We start from the raw sequence: 25372 nt of genomic DNA on the forward strand, positions 1-25372 counted from the left end.
AGCAAAACAAAATAAAACAGATGCGCCTGTATTTTCCTGTGAATATGGATAACTGTCTAGACCATAGGCAGCAGGTTATACTTACAGGAAACTCACCTGGTGGGAGGTTGACTCACGGGAATTACAAAGTGGAAATAAGGCCCCAGATGAATCAGCACAATGTATGTCTTGTCCCGAACTCAACTGCTCATTACATTTTAGAAAATTAAACTCTGTCTTTCCAGTGTGGGCAACGCACAGATTGTAGGAATAAGGTAAAGTTCCTTCACTGCCGCTGGGGGGAACCATGGGTCCAGACTTGACACAGAGACCAGGCTGAAAGCAGCCCAGGGCAGTGGGCCTGGAGGAGCGTCGAAGGTGCAGGGCGATGGCCAGAATCACTGCCAAGAGGAAGAGCACGGAGATCAAGGCCAGGGCCACCACCAGGTAAAACTGCAGCTCAGCCTGGGGGTCAGTGGACTCAGGGTGGTCACTGAGGTCCGGCAGCGCCTCCTGCAGGCTGTCCGCGAAGACCAGGAGCAGCGTGGCGGTGGCCGAGAGGGGCGGCTGTCCCCCATCACGCACAGCGACCAGCAGGCGCTGGCGGGCCGCGTCCCTGTCGCCCAAGGCCCGCGCCGTGCGCACCTCGCCCGTGCGCAGCCCCACGCTGAACAGTCCGGGCTCGCTGGCCTGCAGCACGTGGTAGGACAGCCAGGCGTTGTGTCCAGAGTCGGCGTCCACCGCCACCACCTTGGTGACCAGGTAGCCGGGCTGCGCGGCGCGCGGCACCGTGTCGAAGAGCGCCGAGCCGTCGGGCCCCAGCGCGGGGTACAGCACCCTGGGCGCGTTGTCGTTGCGGTCGCCCACCAGCACGCGCAGGCTCACGTTGGCGCTGAGCGCGGGCGAGCCGTGGTCGCGGGCCTGCAGCGTCAGCTCCAAGGCGCGCAGCTGCTCGTGGTCGAAGGCGCGCTGCGCGAACACCACGCCGCTCTGCGCGCTCACGGACACGTAGGACGACAGCGCGCGCGGCTCCAGGTCACTGGCCACGATGGAGTAGGAGACGTGGCCGTTGGGCCCCAGGTCAGGATCTAACGCGCGTACTTGAGTGATGGAGGCGCCAGGCGGGTTATTCTCTGCTACATCAACCTCATAGAAAGCCTGTTCGAAAACTGGCATGTTGTCGTTTACATCACCGATGTGCAGGGTGATACTTGAGCTGGAAGAGAGCGGCGGCTTGCCTCTATCAGTAGCCGTGATAGTGATGTTATACTCAGGGGTCTGCTCGCGGTCTAGAACTCCATCTGTCACTAATTTATACGTGTTTCTTGAAGAAGAGAGTATTTTAAATGGAACATTACCTTCTAATTTACAAATAACTTCTCCATTGTGTCCGGAATCCTTGTCACGGATTTTGAGCAAAGCAATGTGTGTTCCCAGCTTGGTGTCCTCGCTAATAAGATCTGGTAGAGACTGGAATACCACTTCTGGGGCATTGTCATTTACATCTAGGACTTCTATCTCCATGGTACACTGGGCAATCATTCCTCCACCATCCTTTGCTTCCAAAACTATGGAATATTCTTTGACTTCCTCATAATCTAACGTATTCAGAATAGTAACTTCCCCAGTATCAGAATTCAGATCAAACTGGGTAATCTGGCCTGCTTCAGTGAAAGAGAAGGTAATCTTGGCATTGACACCCTCATCTTGGTCGGTGGCCATCACTTGAAGCACAATGGTACCTGGGAGCACGTTTTCTGGAAGCTCCACCCTGTATAGTTCTTGGCTGAACACTGGAGGGTTATCATTGGCATCAGTCACCAGGACTTGTATCTGTGCAGTACTGCTTAGGGGTGGATCCCCGAAATCCAAGGCCGTCAAGGTCAAGTGGTAGGACTTCTGCTCTTCCCTGTCTAAAGGTGTCTTCAGTACCAGCTCTGGGTATTTACTACCATCTAATTTCTCTTTAATCACAAGTGAGAAATGATCATCAGGACTGAGCTGGTAATTCTGTAGTGAGTTGGTACCAATATCTGCATCATGAGCAGATCCTAAAATAAATCGTGCCGGGGGCTTTGTGGACTCACTTATTTGTAGTTCAAAGGAATTTTGTGTGAATTTTGGTGTGTGGTCATTAACATCCTCGATCTCCACATTCACGTGATAAAAGTTCAGTGGATTTTCAGCAACAGCCTCAAATTCCAGAGCACAAGCTGGCTTCTTCCCGCATATCTGCTCCCGGTCTAGCCTGCTGCTCACAAGTAACTCCCCGCTCTCTGTGCTCACAGTGAAGTAAGGCTTCTCTGAACTGACGCGCAGTTTTCGAGTCGGTAACTCGTGGACACTGAGTCTCAGGTCCTTGGCGAGGTTCCCCACCACCGAGCCCTCTGGCATCTCCTCGGGAATCCTATAGCGGATCTGCTCAGAGAGCGCCAGGCAGAACAAAGACAGCAGGAAGGGAAAGAGCACCGGCCGTCTCTCAACCCAACCCATCTCCCCAGCGCCGCTCCCCATCCCGCTTGCTCCCCTCCGTTTGCTCACCGGCTTGGAGACGCCGGATCACGAATAATCTCTGTGCTGCAGTTGTCCGTAGCTCCGAACAGCTTTATTGCGGCGTGGAAGGTGGGGGTAGGGGGTCAGGCAGTGTTTCTTCTTCTCCAGAGGAGTAAGCGGTGGAAAGGCTAGCGAGTCTGAGACTGGGAAAGTGCGCTGCGGCTGCGCGAGGAGGTCGCCAGCATCAAGCTCTCCACTTTGGCCAACAGCGGCGCCCAGAGTCCGCACTAGGAAACTGCATCCCCTACTGCTTCAGTTTAACCCTCTATCATAATTATAACCGTGTGCCCAGCTGAAAGAAACTTTTTTAGACGTCTGTATATTTAATAACGTTTAATTTGTACTATTAGAAACGTCATTAATCCAAGCTTTCCAGGCTTTTAGGTAAATCAGGTAGGTTTAATATATAAACATCTATATGCTGATATAATTATTCCCCGACCTTCAAATCCGCGCTAGTAATAGAGTAACTATAACACAGACTTGGCCTAAACGATCTCAGAACATAGTAATTGTGACTACTTATGAATTAGCAATATATTGGGTAAGGTTTTATCTTTCTTTTCTTGTCATCTTTTCCTTATTTTTTGGTACCTAATTCATTTCACTCTTTTCAGAGAGCAACATTAATGCTGAAATTGTCTTTTAAAAGGGCACAATTTATACTTCTCTCTCTTCTTCCAAAATAGTTTCAGTGATTTCTTTACAGCAACATTACTTGATTTCAACTTCCAATATCTCACTTAAAAAAATGATGCAGAGTTTTAGAAAAGAGCCTATCCATCTCCTTCCCATTGCACGATTATTTTCCTGGGTAGAAAATGCAACATGAATCTCCAAAACTACCAAGGGAATAATATATTTTGCTTTGCAACACAAACTCACTAAGCATGGTCTATGTACTGAGGCACTTGTTCCCACTTCTTTCTGTACTTATTACATCTGGTAGTGACAGTTGAAGGAAATAGTCCCTAGAAAGTTTATTTGCAATAGCTCACTGGATTTAGTGATGATTTCGCCCCTTGGTTTAAAAATATTTTTAGGCATGTAATAAATTTGGTTGAGGGGTTCTTTTTCAAAATACCTGATAACCACATTTCTGCCTCACAGAGTATCAGTAACATTATCCTCTCCCCCAAATGACTATACATCTGAACACTGCAGAATGTATGAAATACACTCCCACAGGATTGCACAGACCTTTATATGCAAAATATATGCAAAATACCACCTAACACAACATTATACTAGAAAAAAATGTGTTCTTAATTAACACTCAAAAGGTCCCAGTAAACAAGATTACCTTGTTATCAACTACTTCCTGATACTAATCAACAGATGTATTGACTTATACTAAAATGTTATATAACAAGTATCAAAGTAGTTAATTACAGATTAGATTCTTTCTAACTGAATTTTTCAGCAGAGCCAAATTCACTACTGGTCTAGGACTTGAGTGCATGAGATGATTGTTTCATAAAGCCACCATCCCAAATCTCCCACTTATGGAGCCCAAATACACACTTTGCATGACTGCATCACTAAAACAACACATTAGAATTTGGGTGTAAAAACATGTGATGGCCTACTTCATAAACGTTACTTATAACACTTGAAATGATATTTTATGTGATGCCACATTTTATTGGTTTTGAACAATAACCTTTAGTGTGGTATTAGACTCCATGTCTATCATTGATAAAGATCTTAGTTAAGCCTGACACACACATATCTCATTCTTTAGGCATCAATCTAACCTTCTACCAGGATCTGACTTTAACAGATGATTATGGTTTAGGTCAAGAGCCACTGAGATTTTCAAGGCCACCAAGGGCAGGTACATGGAAGCAGAAGCAGGGCACAGAAAAAAAGTCTTCAGACTAAAAATTTCTTCACGAACCTTTTATAGATCTGATCTAAAGAGAATCCTGAGAAGTCTGAGGTGCACTTTCTTGCTAACCTCATGCAAGGAGAAAGACTTAACAATTCATTCTCATTTATAAAATACATGAATTAAGAACACCATGTGGAACACAAGTAAAAGACATAAAAATGCGATTATCCACTTATTCACAATCTTGTCCATATGCTTTCACTATAAATATGATACCAAAATCTATGTCAGTAAGTGTTCCATGTTAAAGAATCATCACAGAAATAAATGATTAATCTTGCTTTACCACTTGAAAAGTTTTTTTTTACCCCATCTTCAAATCACTTATCTCACAAAACAATAAAGGAATTTACATAAAATATAATTCTTCGAGGATATGAAGATAAATGAACGACTGAACTCACCTGAATACTTTGGGCTTCATCCTTACATTCATGAAAGTCTATGGATGTTAACAAGGGATCCTTTTTCTCACAGCTCTCCTGGCTGATGAGCGTGTCCGCATAGTTGGGCTGTGGGAAGATCACGTGACTCCTCCGAGAGTCCGAGGTGAGCGACACCTCATGGGCATAGGTCTGCAGGAAAGCCCCCACCCCGTCCAAGCCCACAAAGTGAGACGCGGGCACACCCACTAACCCAACTCCTGAAGCCTGGAGCAGGCGCGACGTGTGCCAGTGCCTCAGTCTGAGCGCCAGCAACACAATGACGAAGGCAAGAAAGATGCAGGACACCGCCGCCACAGCCACCACCAGGTATAGCGTAAGGCCAGAGTTACCAGGGTCAGTGGAGGGCTCGAGACTACCCAGGTTGGCCAGCACATCTGGGATGCTATCAGCGACCGCCACTGTGAGAGTGACAGTGGCAGAGAGAGGGGGCTGGCCATGGTCCTGGACCACCACCACCAGGCTCTGCTTGAGTGCTTCTCTGTCCAGCAGGGCCCGCGCTGTGCGCACCTCGCCTGTGTGCAGCCCCACCAAGAAGAGCCCTGGTTCGCTGGCCTTGAGCAGGCGGTAGGACAGCCAGGCATTCTGGCCTGAGTCTCGGTCCACTGCCACCACCTTGGTCACCAGGTAGCCGGGCTCTGCGGAGCGGGGTGCCAGCTCCACACCAGTGGAATCATCAGTGTGGAAGGCAGGGTACAGAATCTCAGGTGTGTTGTCATTCTGGTCCAGCACGAATATGCTCAGAGACACGTTGCTGCTGAGTGGTGGGTCCCCGCTGTCACTTGCAGTCACTCTCAATTGCAGGTCATGAAACTCCTCATAGTCGAAGGAGTGCAATGCATATAGGACTCCAGTGTCGGAGTTGATGGAGACATAGGAGGATACAGATGGACCCTGGAGAGTATCTTCAGATACGGAGTACGTGACACAGGCATTCTCATTGCTGTCAGGGTCATGTGCAGTCACAGAGAAGATGGAAGTGCCTCTGGGGTTGTTCTCAGGCACATAGATAGAATAGGAAGAGTGGGGGAAGGCAGGAGGGTTGTCATTGGTGTCTGCCACGTTAATGGAGATGTGAGTTTCCGTGGACAAGGGTGGGCTTCCACCATCTGTGGCTTTCAGTGTGATGTTATACACAGAGAATTTTTCCCGGTCTAGGTTTTTTGCTGTCACCAATCTATAATAATTGTCTATTGATCTTTCTAATTTAAAAGGCAGATTTTCTGAAATAGTGCAGGTCACCTGGCCATTCTTCCCAGAATCTTGGTCTTGAAGGTAGAAAAGAGCAATTACTGTTCCAGGAGGAGTGTCTTCAGGGATTGAGCTGCTTACAGATGTTACAGTCACTTCTGGGGCATTGTCATTCACATCTAAAATTGTGATCAGTACTTTAGCCCTTGTCATACTACCAGGACCATCCTGAGCTTGAACTTCCATTTCATAGTAGCCAGATTCTTCATAATCTAGGCCATCTAACGTTGATAATTCTCCTGTGTGGGGGTTCAGCTGGAATATCTGTAGAATTTTTGGAGTTATTTTCCTAAAAGAGTATGTCACTTCCCCATTGACTCCCTCATCCAGGTCGATAGCATTTACCGTGAGTAGCCTTGTGCCCACTGGTACATTCTCAGGGACATTTACTTGGTACTGGGGCAAAGAGAACACTGGTGCATGATCATTCACGTCCACCACTGTTACTTGGACGCGGGCGGTTCCGGATAGGGGTGGATCACCGCCGTCAGAGGCTGTGAGGAGGAGGTGATGAGCTGCCACTTCCTCCCGGTCCAGCAATCGCTCCAGAACTAATTCTGGATATTTACTTCCATCCTCTCCAGTCTGCACAACCAGTGAGAAGTGGCGATTGGGGTTGAGATGGTAGCTCTGGAGAGAGTTCGTGCCCACATCCGGATCCCTAGCCTCATTTAACGGAATTCGCACCCCAAGAGCTGTATTCTCCATTATTTTCACATTCAATTCTTCCGTCAAGAATTTAGGAGCATTGTCATTAACATCCATTATTTCCACTTCTATAGGGTAAAGATTCATTTCATCTCCCATCAGGATGTTAAAGGTCACCAGACACCTCGCGCTCTGCGCACAGAGCTCCTCCCGGTCTATCCTGCCCGCGGTGACTAAGCTGCCAATTCGCGGATTCAGAGCAAAGAGCGGCGTCCTACCTCTGGAGACGATGCGGACTCCGCGCTCAGCCAGCTCCTTGGGCTCCAGTCCCAGATCCTTGGCGAGGTTACCCACAAAAGACCCTGTGTCTGTCTCCTCCGGCATGGAGTAGAGAATATGTCCTGCCCAAACCTCCCTCTGGGTCCCCAGGAAGATGGAGAGCAGGATGAATCCTCTGTAGTCCCCGTCCCTCCGCCGAGCCGCCATTCTTTTCCTGCTGATCTTTAGACACTGGTCTATCTCTTGTTGTGCTTCTGGATGCCAGTATGTCTGCGTGGAGCCCTCTGTATTCAGAAAAGGAGCCCAGAATCCAGTGGTAAGGAGGCCTGAATTTAGTGCAGCTTGGAAGAGAGTTTGTCTCAATCTGGCGTTTCTTTGTGCTGTAAAAGCTCAGTGGTTCTGGCGGATCTTTTGAACCATTTTTCCCCCGGCTGGTGAACAGCGGCGCTCAGAGTCCTTACTAAGTTACTGCACCATATTGAAGCAAAATAATTTTTCAGAAAGTCGTTTTATTTTTCAAAATTCTCCCATTTATATTTCTTCAATTCATACCTTTCTGATATCATTTAAAAATAAATTTCAAGAAAGCGTGAATTAATGCAACAATGTTCATGGATGGATGTTTATTAATCCCAGATTTTTAAAAATTCTCTGCTCTGCATTGCAACTTTGAAATGATTCTTAGACATTGCTTCACACTTTATCGCACATAGATAAAAATCAGTCTTTGCCCAGATATAAGTGTGACATTTTTAAAAGGTGTGTGTATACATAAGATGTTATGTAGAAAATGTTTATATCAGCATATAAATTTAAATTAATTCAATAATGTTGAACATATACTATGTTCTAGACACCACCATGGAAGGCAGAGAGTCCATTTTTCCTTTAACATATAGAGAGATAATTTAATAATATTTCTTATTGAATGGAACCTTAGAGATTGTTTAGTCCAATAGCTTCACTTTAATGACTTTAAAAACGAGAGGAAATTGTTTTATCCTTGACTATATAATGGTAGAGCCAATGTAGGAATACAAATATCCTCACTCTCAGACTCCTAAGAAGAAAAAAGGAAATCATTGTTGGCCTTGGCTGATGCTTTATGCTCAAAAAAGTGCCATTAGAGATGAGGTGAGAAGCCAAGCAGCTACAATCAGCTACAGAAGCAACACATTTTGTACAGAATGGAGAAATTTGCAGATCCCACTGGCTGTGGATTCATAAGGAAATGAGCTTTGGCTTTACTGCTTCTTTTCATTATGCAATTTAAATAATCACCCTACCCCATAACTAAGAAAAGACGGGTCTCTAAACAGCCTTTGAGCATACATGCAGGACTGTCCTGAGAGGATCCTCAGAGGTACTCACTGCTCCACTGATGTTAATGAAGTAAAACTCAATTGTTGATGGATCTGAGGTTACCCTTAGCTGGCAGAAATAAAACAAAGTCCCTTCCACATAGTTGCAGAAGAGAGTGACCTGTTTGAAATGAAGACCTGGCAAAAAATAGCCTTGCTCTGATTATTTCAAGCCCTGGGGAGTAGCGAGCAGCACCAGAAGGGAGAACTAGAAGTAACACTGTAAAAGCTTAGCTCAGTTGGTGAGAAGTTCCTAAGTAATCTATTTCTGCTCTCTGATGACATTACTCCAAAATACAGCAAATACTCTGAATGAAATGCCATTTTAATCTATCAAAATAATTTATATCATATTTGCTTTTACCAAGCAGACAAAAGAACTTTTTTTGTTGTTCAAAGGAACCAATATGAGTATTGCAGATTAATTACATAAACAGGAGTTTAAAACTATTAGTTTAGTAGCAATCTTAAATTTCTTGTTGATGTAAGCAAAGCATATGGTCATTAAAGATCATGAGTACTTGCAGATATTTTCAAACAAAACTTTCATGTCCAGATATTATGGCTCCCAATGTCTTAATTTTTTTCTACCTGATACTTCAAAATTCATAGCATCATCTCACATTTGTCTCTTATTCTGTTTTATAAAAGTTTCAATTAACTTAATACTTCTGGGTACCTTCTTTAGAGCTAAATAAATAAGATCTAGCTAAAGGAGATAATCAAGTTTTTAAAGTTACTCTGCAACATAAAATTAAATATTAAAGATCTCTACTTGATCACCAAGATGTGTTTAAATATAACATAAAAATACTGTATAAAATTGAAATAATGTTGTATTTTTAAAGAGAGTATGTTATTATTGATTGAGTTATTGGGAAGAACCTTGACCTTCATTTGTTTATTTACATAAAAAATTCTATGGAAAGTCTATTTGTCTTCTCAGACACTGAGTTATTTACTTTCTCTCCTTTCTTTATGGAATTTTTTTTCTATTGAAGAACCATTTGTTTGGAGTTCTGTTTAGGTTTTCATTCCCGGGCAAAGATGTAGGTTTCTTCCAGTGATTCTCTCTGAGATTTTACTCCTTCCCCTTTGATCTCCATTCCAAACATTTGATCAGAATGGGTGGTTTTCCCAAATGATCACATAGCCCAATAATTTGGCTGATTTTTTTCCCCTGGAACTACCAAATCACTATATGCTCAAAATCTCAGACTGCTTATCTTATTAATAATGATCTGTAGTATGTAAATCAAAGAGCCTCAGTCATATCTTGGCAAATTCCATGACAACCAGGATTTAACACCTGTTCAGTCCATGTGAATGAATGACTACTGTGAGAACAGAATCTAATAGTTTTTCTGTCAGTGAAGTATTTCATTTGTTTAAATGAAATGCTCACAGGTAATTCAGATAAGAGAATAAAGTAAACTAGCCTAGTATCCCAGTTACTCAGCAGATAAGGAAATAAAATAAACCAGTCTACCAACCATGAAACTGTTAGTGAGCTTTGCTTTTAGCAATGGAGGTACAAGATTAGTTTAAATCTCCAGAATTGGTAATATACTAAAATAACATTTACACTCTCACAGTGTATGAAACAAATCTTAATATCTGTATAAAAGACCATCTGACACCCATGACCAATGCCCAAGATTCAAATTCTTTGAAATTATTTACTATTAAATTCTGATTAAACCATTAAAGAATTATATCACAAATGTCCAAACAAATTATATTTGAAATGTGTATGACTGGAATCTCTTGGCTAGTTATATACACTTGGAATCTTGAAATAAATAATTCTACAACAATTGCTGAAAGTAAATATTGATTTGGAAAAACATGCATTAATTATCCTTAGCAGCTAACTTAAAGACACCAAGTCAGTATTATCTTTCTTTACAAACTGACAATTTCAGGTTACAAAAGAGGTTCCCACTCATTCTCAAGATGTCTTCTGAATTGTCTATTTTACATGTGCATACACAAGTGGCAAATCCATTGTATTATCAGATTAGAATGCTAAGCTGAGGATTGGAAAATATCTTGGCTATCATGAAGTTCAACAATTCATCAAATTATATCAACATTATCTCCTGTATTCCATTAATCCCAGAACCATCAACTTACTACGGAAAGGCACCAATAATAGAATCTCCTAGCTCCTAGGCAATCCATTTTCTGCAGAGCAACTTTAACAACTCAAAACTTTGCTGCTTTCTTCTTACCAAGCCATAGTTTCATTCACACCTTTGGGCCATGATGAATTAGATTAATCATTCTTTTAAATGACAACCCTTCTTTCCAGAGATATTTAAATAGAGTTCCTACATGACAGAAGCTTTATTGTATCTGGGTTAAATATGTTAAATCATTTAAATTCTTATTTGAATACTATTAATCCTTTATTCTCCCATTCACTAGTTCTCTATTTTTAGAGAGATATCTTGTAAGTGGACACTAATTACCACATTTAAAAATTCACTTTCATTTTAAAATACTATCAAACACACAGATTGCAAAAATCATTGTAGTAGGCATACAACATCAGGTGCTTATATTTATTTGTTAACAATCCAAGATTAAAATAATGGTGTTGTAAACAAATATTTGCCCACTATACTACTTTATACTTTGAAAATTTTTTAATAAAATTATTTTATTTCCCCAGTTTGTGTGAGGTAGATAAAACAAGTCTTTTTAACTTAAACTTTAATTTGAAGACTAGATATTGTGACTGTCCTGAAAAGAATAACAGATAGTTCCAGGAATATTATTCACATCTTCTAACATCAAAGATAAGGTGTTTTCTGGTACACACATCAATTACTCTTATCTTTTATAAAAATAATTTTTGATTCCTAAGTAGTAAAGAGGGAAAATATCTCATAAATTCCATCACTTTAGAAAACAGTGGCTATTAACACTGGGGAAAAAAAAGATCTTGATCTTTTTAAATAGAGGCTGTAATTCAGTTTTTTTCACAGTATAAAAATAATCTCAACTATGCCACATAATAGGGAAAAAACCCAACAACTAAGAAGTGAGATGTAAGCAACCCAAGGTACAAAGAGCTTGCCAAGAGAAGCAAGTAAATGAAATTCAGGGCATACATTATTAAGATTTTTTAGGTGAAATCGAGAAAACTAAGATTTAATAGACCTCTACTGATATAAAAGAATAACCTTCTCAAAACCATATGATTCACTGCAAAAGACTAAGTAAAGTAAGCACTGATCAAAGAGAATTTTAATTTTTCCTGTTCAAATAAGAACACTAAAAGCAACAACCTCACCTGAACAAGGGAGTCTTGCTCTTTACAAAAATCTTCCTGAATCAAAAGATGCTCGCTTTTCTCACAGCTCTCCAGTCTGGGAAGCGTGTCCGCGTAGTTCAGCTGCGGGAAGATCACGTGACTCCTCCGCGAGTCCGCCGTGAGCGACACCTCATGGGCATAGGTCTGCAGGAAAGCCCCCACCCCGTCCAGGCCCACAAAGTGAGACGCGGGTACACTTGCCGAAGTTTGCAGCACGTGCGATCTGTGCCAGCGCCGCAGTCTGAGCGCCAGCAGCACGATGACAAAGGCAAGAAAGACGCAAGAGACCGCAGCCACTGCCACCACCAGGTACAATGTCAGGCCTGAAGTTTCAGTGTCGTGCAGGACCTCCAGGCTGCCCAAGTCAGCCAGGACGTCTGGGATGCTGTCAGCCACAGCCACCGTGAGCGTGATGGTGGCTGAGAGAGGGGGCTGCCCATGATCCTGGACCGCCACCATGAGGCTCTGTTTGACCGCGTCTCTGTCCAGCAGGGCCCGCGCTGTGCGCACCTCCCCCGTGTGCTGCCCCACTGCGAAGAGCCCTGGCTCGCTGGCCTTGAGCAGGCGGTAGGACAGCCAGGCATTCTGGCCTGAGTCTCTGTCCACTGCCACCACCTTGGTCACCAGGTAGCCGGGCTCTGCGGAGCGGGGTGCCAACTCCACACCAGTGGAACCATCAGTGGGGGGGGCCGGGTACAGAATCTCAGGTGTGTTGTCATTTTGGTCCAGCACAAATATGCTCAGAGACACATTGCTGTTGAGTGGTGGGTCCCCGCTGTCACTTGCAATCACTCTCAATTGCAGGTCACGAAACTGTTCATAGTCAAAGGAGTGCAATGCATATAGGACACCAGTGTCGGAGTTGATGGAGATGTAGGAAGATAGAGGTACCCCCTGGATGGTGTCTTCAGCTAGGGAGTAAGTGACCTGGGCATTCTCATGGCTGTCAGGGTCATGTGCAGTCACTGAGAAGATGGAGGCCCCTCTGGGGTTGTTTTCTGGAATGTAGACAGAGTAGGAGGTATAGGGAAAGGCAGGCGGGTTGTCATTGATGTCTGCCACATTTAGGGAGATGAGAATTTCTGTAGACAGAGGTGGCATTCCTTTGTCTGTAGCTGTCACAGTGATGTTATACAAGGACACTTGTTCTCGATCTAGAACTTCACTGGTCACTAATCGATAATAATTGTCTACTGATTTTTCCAGTTCAAACGGCAGGCTTCTTGAGATAGAACATGTTACCAGGCCATTCAGTCCAGAGTCTCGATCATACACTTGAAAAAGAACGATCACTGTGCCTGCAGGTGTACTTTCAGCAACTGACCTGCTTCCAGATGTAACTACCACTTCTGGTACATTGTCATTCACATCCAAGATAGATATTAAGACTTTGGCTCTGTCTTGTAGACCTGGCCTATCCCGGGCTTGAACATCCAGCTCATAAAAGCTGGAGTCTTCATAGTCTAGATTTGCAGAAGTTGATATTTCTCCAGTCAAAACATTCAAGCAGAAAGTCTTTGAGATCTTTTCTGTTATCCTCACGAAAGAATACGTTACTTCAGCGTGGACTCCTTCATCCTGGTCCGTGGCATTTACAGACAACACTGGCGTACCTACTGGCAGATTTTCAGGAACACTCACACGGTACACAGGTTGAGTAAACACTGGAGCGTTGTCATTTGCATCTAGGACAGTTACCAGAATTCGAGCCACACCTGAGCGGACAGGGTCACCACCATCCATGGCAGTAAGGACCAGGCGGTGAATGGCCTCTCCCTCACGGTCCAGGGTGCGCTCCAGCACCAGCTCCGGGTATTTGGGCCCATCAGCTTCGCTTGGCACGTCCACTGAGAAGTAACTATTCCTGCTGAGCTTGAAGCCCTGGAGAGAATTCACTCCCACATCCGGGTCATAGACCTCCATTAGTGGAAACCGAGAGGATAAGGCTGCGTTTTCGATAATTTTCACTTCCAATTCTTCCCTTAAGAATCGGGGTGCATTGTCGTTAATGTCCACTATTTCCACTTCCACGGGATAAAGATTTAATTTATCCTCAACAAGGATGTTAAAACTCACCAGACACGGCGCGCTCTGAGCACAGAGCTCCTCCCGGTCTATCCTACCCGCAGTGACCAAGCTGCCGCTTCGCGGGTTCAGAGCAAAAAGCTGCGTCCTACCTCTGGAGACGATGCGGACTCCGCGCTCCGCCAGCTCCTGGGGCTCCAGCCCGAGATCCTTCGCAACGTTGCCCACGAAAGAGCCCTTATCCAGCTCCTCAGGAATGGAGTAATGGATCTGCCCGGCCCCGGCCTCCCACAGCATCCCCAGGAGCATGAAGAGCAGGACCAACCCGCTGTAGTGCCGGCGCCTTTGCAGAGCCGCCATTGCTGGCTCGTTCTGGACTTCCCTGCGATTATGAGTAGGGGGAACAGGTTCGCATCAGTTTCGGGCTTCTCAGAATTGGAGGTCAAGGTCCATAAACAAGCAGCGATCAGAAGCGAGGAGTTTTAGGGCAGAATTTCTGCGCAGCTGCAAAGCTTTCGTGTAAGATGTGCTTTGTGCTTTGAGGATATAACTCGAATTCTCACTGCTTTCCTTACCGGGGTTAGTGAACAGCGACGCTTAGAGTCCTAACTTAATACTGCACTGTTCTGTAGAAACCATCATACATAAGATCTTATTTCTGCTAAATCTGCATAGATGACACTCAATATTTCTCTCTCCAAGAATGAAAAGCATTTGGAAGAATAAAATAATGTATTTTGAAATTTGTATATGTTCCCTGGAATGACACTTATTTTTGTGACATCTCTTGGGACCCTGGAGAACACAAATACTTTTACACTTTTCTGTAAATCTTGAAATCCACATTCCACCATTTATATTTTGTCTTATTTTCAATAAGGGCACCAACAACCACAAACATGTTTGGAACCAATCCACCACTAGGTTACAAGAGTTGCCATTTTCAGATGTCATTACCTATTTTTTAAAAACACATAGATTAAGAAGGGCCCTAATTTAGCCAATATTTGTGTATACCCTCAAGAACATGCAAGGGAAGTGAAAATATACAGGCTACAGGGAAAAAGTATTCTTATATTTATATTATATAAAATACAGTTTAGGACTGATTACACTGAAACTATGTAAACCACTTAATTGTCCAGATTACATATAAATAACATGTTCTATAATGAAAATGTGAGATACTAGCATATTGAAAATGTTTCAGGACATACTGTTTTAGAATTAACAGAAATTTCAAGACCATCACTAAGCGACATTCCATAAAGAACAACTGCAACACAGATAAATGAACAAATAATTTCTAACACCCCCTCATCCCTATTCTATGCCCAGAAAAATCAATAAAACACCAAAAAAAGGGCATAATTAGCCTGTATACTTTTTAACCTCTAAATTAATGACTCGAAACCTAATTATATTCACGGGAGGAAAAGGTTTTGAAGTAACTCACCTGTTGCAAATTGATTGAATTATAAGTCATCTGGGGATTGTCATTACTGGTACTTTCAAGCCAAGAAGCTTCATTACATAGAAGATCTTGTGGTGGAGCATTTTCAGGCTTTATATTGAGAAATTTAAACTCAGTCTTTGAGGAATGCGTGGCAGCACACAGATTGTAGGAATAAGGTAAAGTCCCTTCCCCATAGCTGGGGAGAACTCCGGGTCCCGTTTTGGAGCAAAAACTAGTCTGAAAGCAACTCCAGGTGGAGGGGGTGGAGGGGCGTCGCAAACTCAGGGCGACCGCCAGAATCACTGCCAAGAGGAAGAGCACAGAGATCAAGGCCAAGGCCACCACCAGGTAAAACTGCAGCTCAGCCTGGGGGTCAGTGGACTCAGGGTGGTCACTGAGGTCCGGCAGCGCCTCCTGCAGGCTGTCCGCGAAGACCAGGAGCAGCGTGGCGGTGGCCGAGAGGGGCGGCTGTCCCCCATCACGCACAGCGACCAGCAGGCGCTGGCGGGCCGCGTCCCTGTCGCCCAAGGCCCGCGCCGTGCGCACCTCGCCCGTGCGCAGCCCCACGCTGAACAGTCCGGGCTCGCTGGCCTGCAGCACGTGGTAGGACAGCCAGGCGTTGTGTCCAGAGTCGGCGTCCACCGCCACCACCTTGGTGACCAGGTAGCCGGGCTGCGCGGCGCGCGGCACCGTGTCGAAGAGCGCCGAGCCGTCGGGCCCCAGCGCGGGGTACAGCACCCTGGGCGCGTTGTCGTTGCGGTCGCCCACCAGCACGCGCAGGCTCACGTTGGCGCTGAGCGCGGGCGAGCCGTGGTCGCGGGCCTGCAGCGTCAGCTCCAAGGCGCGCAGCTGCTCGTGGTCGAAGGCGCGCTGCGCGAACACCACGCCGCTCTGCGCGCTCACGGACACGTAGGACGACAGCGCGCGCGGCTCCAGGTCACTGGCCACGATGGAGTAGGAGACGTGGCCGTTGGGCCCCAAGTCGGGATCGGAAGCGCTAACTTGGGCGATGGAGGCGCCGGGAGGGTTGTTTTCTGCCACATGGACCACGTAGGACGCCTGGTGGAAAACCGGAGCGTTATCGTTGACATCAACGATTTTCAAGGTGACACTTCTTTTAGAGGAGAGGGGCGGCTTGCCCTTGTCGGTAGCTGTGATAGTGACATTGTATTCCGGAGTCTTCTCTCGATCTAAGGCTCTATCCGTCACCAGCTTGTATGTGTTTTTTGTATCTTGAACTATTTTAAATGGGAAGTTTCCTTTTAGTTGGCATAAGATTTCCCCATTAAATCCAGAATCTAGGTCATGTGTTTTGATCAAGGCAACCACAGTACCCAGCTCAGCATCTTCTTGTATATATTTAGATTCAGAATCCAGGGTTATCTCTGGAGCATTGTCGTTTTCATCCAAAATATCTATTTGTATTTTGCAGTGTGCAGTGTGCCGTCCACCATCCTTTGCCTCCACCCCAATTGTGTAGCTCTCTCTCTCTTCAAAGTCCAGTCCTCCACCAGTGGTGAGTTCCCCTGTTTTACTGTCCAGCTTGAACAGTTGTCTCACTGCCTTACCAATGTTGATAAAAGCATAGGTGATCTCAGCATTGATGCCCTCATCCAAGTCAGTGGCCATCACTCGCAGCACAGAGGAACCCAGGGGTAGGTTCTCTTGAACACTGACCCTGTACGTGTCCTGGGTGAACACTGGGGGGTTATCATTTGCATCTGCCACAACTACCCTGATCTGGGTAGTGCAGCTTCTGGCTGGCTCACCCCCATCCTCAGCGGTGAGAACCAGGTGGTGGCAGGACTGCTCTTCTCTGTCCAGGGGAGCCTTCACTACCAGTTCTGGGTACCTACTGCCGTCTGAGTTCTCCTTCTGGATCAGAGAGAAATGAGGGTTAGGGCTGAGGTAGTACTGCTGCAGGGAATTGACACCTACATCTGAATCTTGAGCAGATTCCAGGGCAAAGGTGGCTCCAGTTGGGGCCAGTTCACTGATTTCTAGCTCAGTGACATTTTGGCTAAAGGTCGGTGGGTTGTCGTTGACATCCTGAATCTCCACGGTTATATGAAAAAAGTTCAAAGGCTTTTCAGCAACCATTTCGAATTCCAGAACACACTTCGGCTTCTTGCCACAAATCTGCTCTCGGTCTATACGGTCGCTCACAAGTAAGTCTCCGCTCTCGGTGCTCACTGTGAAGAATTTCTTCTCTGCACTAACCCGCAGGTTCCGAGTAGGCAAATCTCGCACTCCAAGCCCCAGATCCTTGGCGAGGTTCCCCACCAGCGAGCCCCTGGCCAGCTCCTCTGGAATAGTGTAGCGGATTTGCTCCGAAAGCGCCGGGCGGAACAAAGACAGCAGGAAGAGAAACAGCATTCGCCTCCGCCCAGCCTGGCGCCTCGACCCCAAGGGGTTTCCCATCCCGCTCACTGCGCCTTTGCCTTTCTGATCCGGAAGAGCTGCGATCGCTAAATGATCCCAAGAATTTCTGAGCAGGAGCAACTCCTTGACACGTCTTGGCAAGCAGATTCTCGCATAGATATTTCTGCCGCAGAAAGCCTGAGAGACAGTGCACAGTTGGCGCGATTCCGCGGTCCGCCGGCGATTGCTTTGCGTCAGGAGGAGCTGATACTTTTTTCAGTACTAGCCAACAGCGGCACCCCGCGCCTCGGCTGCAGAGCTGCACTGGTGATTACTAAATGAGCTCCAAATACTGAGCCGGCTAGAAGACAAGTCCACTGTGTCCTGATACAGATATTCATTTGTCCCATGTTATAAGGACTTTAACATTTTAAATATTTACTGTAACTTCGTTCTCGCTGTCATTTCTTTGAACTTGAACTTTATCCATTCAAATCAGGTGATTTTTATTCCTCAAAGCCAGAGGTACCTTGCTGAAGACGTTTACTGGCATTGTCCTGCTTTTAGCTTCCATTTTCACACAGTGACCATAATATCTTCCCTGCCTACTTAGTAAAATTGAAGACCAAATAAAATAATATATAGAAAGTGATACAAATTAAAGTGTTGGTGGTGGCAGAAAGTGTAATAAGAAAATTCTTGAAATATTAGCTTGATATGTATTATTTCACTCTATTTCCTTTTCTTTTAACTTATAAAAGTCATAAATCTCACAGCTTTTAGTTTTATCCTATGTGTTGCTTTCTTCTATCTTTATGATCTTCTCCCCCAAATAACTGATAGGTAGCAAGGAGATCGGTTGTCCTTATAAAATAGAAGTATGGTAAGAAGCAAGAAACTCTCTTTTCGTTAGTGTCCAAATGTCTATTTTTAATTAAACGACTATGATTTAAAAACTATTCCACTATAGGGAGGGTGGGAGGGAGTCTCGAGAGGGAGGGGATATGGGGATATATGTATAAATACAGCTGATTCACTTTGGTGTACCTCAAAAAACTGGCACAAGAGTGTAAAGCAATTATATGCCAATAAAGAGCTTAAAAAACAAACAAAAAACCAATTCCACTAATTTTATTTTTCTACGCCACATTACCATTGTCTTTAATTGTACTGTTTCTTCTCAAGTAGCTTAGCAATGGTGAGTTACTTGGATTTTGAGGGTAACGTATGAGTCCTTTTAATCATATAGTCCAAAGAAAGTAATCTATGTTGTCCACTTTTCCTTGGTCTCCTGCTTACTATCTGATCATCTCAGCTCTTTGTTATTGACACTCTTCCCTTATCAATAAGCACTCCAATTTCCATGTTTCTGGTAGGTGTCAGAGTATTAATTCCATTTCCAAACTAGAAGTCTTCATTGAGAAATTGTTCTTTTATATAATATATTGTCATTCTAAAACTTGGAAGATGTATAAACAATGTAGAACTCATTTTATAGTGGAAAAGCACATTTATCCAGGATTCTAGACAGAAACTCATTGGCATCTCTATACAAACATAAAAATAAACACTACTGACTCAAGACTTTGCTCCAAAATATGACTGAGCAAGTGCCTTTTTTTTTTACCATTGTGTGAACACTTCAGTTAGTATAGGAAAGTTATCTTTTCAGAACATATATGAAACTAAAGATTCAATTATTTAAGAGTATACAGTATATATAGTATATACACTCACAGTGTGTTGATCAAGCACTTAATTACGTAAAGTCTACTGAAGTTTATAGAGGTATAAATGGTATTTTTTCCCATTGCATGAAAAAGTTAACCCAGGGCACATGCCCAAATCTATACAGCAATCTTTTCCTTAAGAAATAATGGAGGGACTTCCTAGGTGGTGCAGTGGTTATGGTCAAGAATCCGACTGCCACTGCAGGGGACATGGGTATGGTAAGATCCCTGCTCCAGGAAGATCCCACATGCTGAGGAGCAACTAAACCTGTGCACCACAACTACTGAGCCTGTGCTCCAGAGCCCATGAGTCACAACTATTGAGCCTGTGTGCCACAACTACTTAAGCCCATGGGCCTAGAGCCCGTGCTCCGCAACAAGAGAAGCCACTGCAATGAGGAGCCCACACACCACAATGAAGAGTAGCCCCCACTCTCTGCAACTAGAGAAAGCTTGAGTGCAGCAACAAATACCCAATGCAGCCAATAAACAAATAAATAAATTTATTAGAAAAAAGAAATAGTGGAAAAGTGAGTTTTCATGTGGGAGTGAATGATATCAGTATCTATCATACAGATTCTCATTACTTTTTGTATGAATTCACTGTTCAGTGAGTCTGCACACTGTAAGTTGAGGTCAGAACTGCCCTATATAAATATAATTAGACTATCTTCAAATAAATATTTAAAAAATAAAAATCAAGTGGTCCTAGGTTCCCAAATGTACAATAACCCTTTCATGTGGTTGAGTAATGTAATTCTCTACTATTCCATTAATAATATTGTATTACCATTTTCCCCATTTATTCATACTTTGCAGGTGATGTTCAAGTTGTTCAAAGTACAAAATTTTAAAGATTGAAAAATCTTTTAAAAATAAGGATCTGAAAATCACCTTCAGCAAATCATATGCAAAAATGAATAGGGTAAATAGGGTACAGAGTTCTTCCATTACACAACACATGTTCATGAAATCTGTGACATACAGACCAGCATTTCATAAGAAAAATCTCATAGTTTAACATAAGCACATTCCTGAGAAATAATTTTTTAAATTTCCAAACCATTTTTAAGTTGTGTCAATGAATATTTAATTAACTATCAAGTTAAGAAGAAAAAAAGGGAATTTTATGCGAGCTGAACTGAGGATTATAACCCAGGAAGCAGCTTCTCAAAAAGCTCTGATAACTGCTCCATCTGTTAGAAGTCAAAGGCACACATACATTTTTGAGACAGAGGATCGTATATCAAGGATACCCAGGTAAGCATGTACAATGCGAGCAGTTCATGACCCCCTACAGAGCTGGGAAAGAACACTATTCTTTTAAGAAGTTACATTTACATTGCTAGCATCAGAAGAAAGAAAAAATATTGATCTCTTTGGTCAAGCAAGCATTCTCATCTCTGGGAGCACTGGTTAATGTGTAATGCAGATGTACACTGCACATTAGGGAGGGAGGAGGCCCAAACAAACACAGAGAATTTTATCTTTATTTTTCTTGTCCTTCCTTATACTATTTCATCAGTTGAACTGATTTTCCAAATGCAAATCTGAAACTCTTGTAATAAAGCAGAATTATACCTGCACTTGCAGAAATGCAAACGTTCAGGTCAGTATTGATTCTGAAAAGCAGAGGGGTTACATGTAACCAGAAGATGCCAGATGTACGGCACATATGTATTTAATGAACGAAGTGGTATCTAATTATTTGGAGATTTTAAGCTGCATCACAGAATTTATTCAAAGGCACAATTCAAAGCCTCCTTCTTACTGATTTCTTCTTTCAACAAATACACGTGTCCAATTATTACATGGTTTAACCCAAACTTTCCAGGTTTCAGAAAGCCATAGACGTTATCATCACTATAAATTTAATCTGTCTTTCTGATATCGATTACGAAGTTTTCTATATTCTTCCACTGATTTATGCAAATTACGAGTACCCTTACGAAGACAGCAGGTACTAAAATACCAATACTAAGCAATACTTTTTCCAAAACATATGAGCTATTAGTGTTTAGGCAAATATTCAAAAGAGAACATTACATCTAACAATTTGGACTAACCAAACAACCCTTCTATTAACAAACAGTTCTAGCATAAAAAAGTCTTTGGATAAAATGATTATGTATAACCACTTTCTTTTAAAATACTTGTTTCACTTAAGTCTATGGACGTCAGCTTAGAGCAGCAGCCCCCAACCTTTTTGGTACCAGGGATAGGTTTCGTGGAAGACAATTATTCCATGCACATGGATCAGGAGAGAGGGATGGTTCAGGTGGTAATGGGAGCAGATGCAAAGTAATGCGAGAGACGGGGAGCAGCAGATGAAGCTTGGATCACTCTCCCGCCACTCACCACCTATTGTGCAGCCCAGTTCCTAATAGGCCATGGACCTCTATGGACCGGACTAGGGGTTGGGGACCCCTGAGCTAGAGTTTCTAAAATATCCACATATTATAGAAAAAAATACATTAAACCCAAAATACAATTTGCAAACAAATGGAGAAAGCATCAATTATCAAATTAAATCAAGTTAATCTGTAAATAAAGCAAATAATGATTCGCTATTTATGTAATTAACCAATTCTGAATGTGGCAGAAAAATGATGGAAACAAAGAAAATGCTCCAAGCATCACTACTGAAAAAAGAAAACTCACCGGAACAATTCCTAGCTCTTTTTCCTTTGCGTTTATCTTCTCAGATACCAGGAGAGGCTCGCTTTTCTCACAGCTTTCCTGACTGATGAGCGTGTCCGCATAGTTGGGCCGCGGGAAGATCACGTGACTCCGCCGCGAGTCCGCAGTGAGCGACACCTCGTGGGAATAGGTCTGCAGGAAAGCCCGCACCCCGTCCACGCCCACAAAGTGAGACGCGGGCACACCCGCTAACCCAACTCTTGAAGCCTGGAGCAGGCGCGACGTGTGCCAGCGCCGCAGTCTGAGCGCCAGCAGCGCGATGACAAATGCGAGGAAGACGCAGGAAACTGCGGCCACCGCCACCACCAGGTACAGCGTGAGGCCCGAATTATCAGGGTCTGCCGAGGGTTCCAGGCTGCCCAAGTCAGCCAGTACATCTGGGATGCTATCAGCCACAGCCACCGTGACTGTGACAGTGGCAGAGAGAGGGGGCTGGCCATGGTCCTGGACCACCACCATCAGGCTCTGCTTGAGCGCGTCTCTGTCCAGCAGGGCCCGCGCTGTGCGCACCTCGCCCGTGTGCAGCCCCATAGCGAAGAGCCCTGGTTCGCTGGCCTTGAGCAGGCGGTAGGACAGCCAGGCATTCTGGCCCGAGTCTCTGTCCACCGCCACCACCTTGGTCACCAGGTAGCCGGGCTCTGCAGAGCGGGGTGCCAGCTCCACACCTGTGGAACCGTCAGTGGGGGGGGTCGGATACAGAATTTCAGGTGTGTTGTCATTCTGGTCCAGGATGAACAGGCTCAGCGACACGTTGCTGCTGAGTGGAGGGTCTCCACTGTCGCTGGCCGTCACCCACAGCTGCAGTTCTCTAACCTGCTCATAGTCGAAAGAGCACAGTGCATACAGGACTCCAGTGTCAGAGTTGATGGAGACATAGGATGATAGAGGAGATCCCTGAAATCTGTTCTCAGCCAGAGAGTAAGTGACCTGGGCATTGTTGCCACTGTCGGGGTCGTAGGCATTCACAGAGAAGATTGAGATGCCTCTGGGATTGTTTTCTGGGATGTAGGTGTAGTATGAGGTATGAGGGAAAACCGGAGGGTTGTCATTGACGTCTGCCACTTTCAGGGAGATGTGGTTTTCTGTAGACAGTGGTGGATTTCCACAGTCAGTGACAGTTACTGTGATGTTGTAATCTGAGATCTCTTCTCTGTCCAGGGCTCTCGTTGTCAATAAGTGATAGTAATTATCAACTGACTTTTCCAATCTAAAGGGCAAATTCTTGGGAATAGAACATGCAATCTCACCATTCTCTCCAAAATCACCATCGTGTACGCTAAACAGCGCGATTATGGTTCCAGGAAGACAGTCTTCAGAGACAGAACTGGCGAGAGAGGTAAGGATCACTTCAGGTGCATTGTCATTCACGTCCTGTACTGTGATTAGTACCTTAGCGCTGGCAAGAAGAGCACCTCCATCCTGAGCTACCACTTCCATGTAATAGAATCTGGATTCTTCATAATCCAGTGATTGCACAGTTGAGATTTCACCCAAGTTTGAATCAAGTTGGAAAGTCTCTGAAATTTTGTCTTCTTCATTGCGAAAAGAGTAGGTCAGTTTCCCATTTATTCCCTCATCTGGATCCGTGGCAGTCAGTGTGAGCAGCCGAGTGCCGACAGCTATGTTTTCTGGAACACTCACTCTGTACTCGGATTGAGTGAACAGGGGAGCATTATCATTTGCGTCGAGGACCATCACGCGGACTTGCGTGGTACCAGAGAGTATGGGGTCTCCGCCGTCTAAAGCTGTGAGTAGGAGGTCGTGAACAGCTACTTTCTCGCGGTCCAACGGTTGTTCCAGTACCAGCTCTGGATATTTCTGTCCATCTGTTTCGCTTTTCTCGTCCAAAGAGAAGTGCATATTGGAGCTGAGCTGGTAACTCTGGAGGGAGTTCACACCCACATCCGCATCTCGAGCGAAGGGAAGTACTAACCGCGTTCCCAAAGCCGCGTTTTCATTAACTTTTACTTTTACTTCTTCATCCCGGAAACGCGGGAAGTTATCATTAATATCGATTATTTCTACTTCTACCCCATACATTTTCATTTTATTCTCAACCAAGATGTTAAAACTCACCAGACACCGCGCTCTCTGAGCGCAGAGCTCCTCCCGGTCTATCCTGCCCGCGGTGACTAAGCTGCCGCTTCGCGGATTCAGAGCAAAGAGCTGTGTCCTACCTCTGGAGACGACGCGGACTCCGCGCTCCGCCAGCTCCCGGGGCTCCAGCCCAAGATCTTTGGCGAGGTTTCCCACGAAGGAGCCTTTATCCAGCTCCTCTGGCACCGAGTAGCGGATCTGCTCGGCCCCAGCTCCCCACAGCGTTCCCAGGACCATGCAGAACAGGAACAGCTCTCTGCAGCCCCTACCTCTCAGTGGATCCGCCATTGCTTCTCTCCGACCAGTTTTCTCTTAGTTCTGTTTCCAGCCTGCTGTTTCCTTATTTCTCTGAAGCCAAGGGGAACACACTCCCTTGCGGAAATGTGAGAGGGACGCGGGTGGGCGGCTTTTCCCAGGAGCTGGTCTGGTCTGCGCAAGTTTAGTGCGGAAGGAGCAGAGCCTGATCGCATCAGAGGCAGCTTCTTTCCCACTTTGGTGAACAGCGACGCTCAGAGTCCTAACTAGTTACTACACCAATTCTGTTTTTATTTTAAAAATGTTTAATTATATTTTATTTCTAATAATTTCCTGTATCCTTAATATATTACCATGTGACATTCTTTATATTTAAAAAAAGATTTAATTCTGAAATAGCAGAAGACTTCCACAAAATTAATTGAGATTAATATAATTATTAGGTTCTTTTTCACTATTTTATAAAAGTCTTATTTAATGTGTCATTGAGCCTATGCCATTTATTTACATCTTACCTATTTGAGTCCATTCAAGACATCAGAATTCTTTTGTAGGTTTTAAGATTTCAATTTCTAATTAGGATATATCTATGAAAACATGCCCATTTGTACATAAGAATGCCAAGAAAACAATCCTAGCTCTCAATAGATCTTTGAAAAAAGGCCTATTAAATTATGCAAATTGTATTAGCTGTCATATACAAAAGAAATAAAGGGGCTTTTTACTTTTCCTTTTTGTTACTTGTGAGGACTTCGAGAAAGTTTCAAGATTTTCACACTAAGAACATGGCAGCTATGCTCCATCACACTGAGAGTTTGAGTTGGATTAACTAAGCATTATTTATATTTTCCTATCACCATATCTAAATTGGAGTTAGATGTTTTACAATTACAGATGCCTGGGTAAAATCAGTATAGTAACTGTGGCAGAAAGGGGTGTAGTTCACCACCCATATAGAAAAACAAGTCCAGATACTTATCATTGAGCAGGCAGTGAGTAGCCTTTCTATGTTAAGACA

General features: G+C 44.3%; 2 protein-coding genes across 11 annotated transcripts in view; both read right to left on the bottom strand.

The window, feature by feature from the left end:
- LOC130852001 (protocadherin gamma-C5) overlaps positions 1 to 25372 on the bottom strand; it is a 182605-nt gene that overhangs the window by 124847 nt on the left and 32386 nt on the right. The window contains exon 1 of one of the 10 annotated variants that reach the window (XM_057732691.1): positions 15212 to 17716. The exons of 6 other annotated variants lie outside the window; for them this stretch is intronic. In XM_057732691.1, coding sequence (XP_057588674.1) covers positions 15212 to 17632 — 2421 coding nt within the window. In that variant the 5' untranslated portion in view covers positions 17633 to 17716. Of the gene's footprint in view, positions 1 to 96; positions 3495 to 4830; positions 7472 to 11709; positions 14551 to 15211; positions 17717 to 25372 lie in introns of those variants that run through there. 3 more of the 10 variants (XM_057732742.1, XM_057732675.1, XM_057732749.1) reach the window with 3 other exon arrangements.
- LOC130852132 (protocadherin gamma-A5-like) lies at positions 21874 to 24537 on the bottom strand. Its single transcript, XM_057732843.1, has one exon. The coding sequence runs from the start codon at positions 24385 to 24387 to the stop codon at positions 21874 to 21876; it is 2514 nt and encodes an 837-aa protein (XP_057588826.1). The 5' UTR covers positions 24388 to 24537.

This window comes from Hippopotamus amphibius, chromosome 1 (genome assembly GCF_030028045.1).
Source record: "Hippopotamus amphibius kiboko isolate mHipAmp2 chromosome 1, mHipAmp2.hap2, whole genome shotgun sequence".
Classification (NCBI taxonomy): domain Eukaryota; kingdom Metazoa; phylum Chordata; class Mammalia; order Artiodactyla; family Hippopotamidae; genus Hippopotamus; species Hippopotamus amphibius.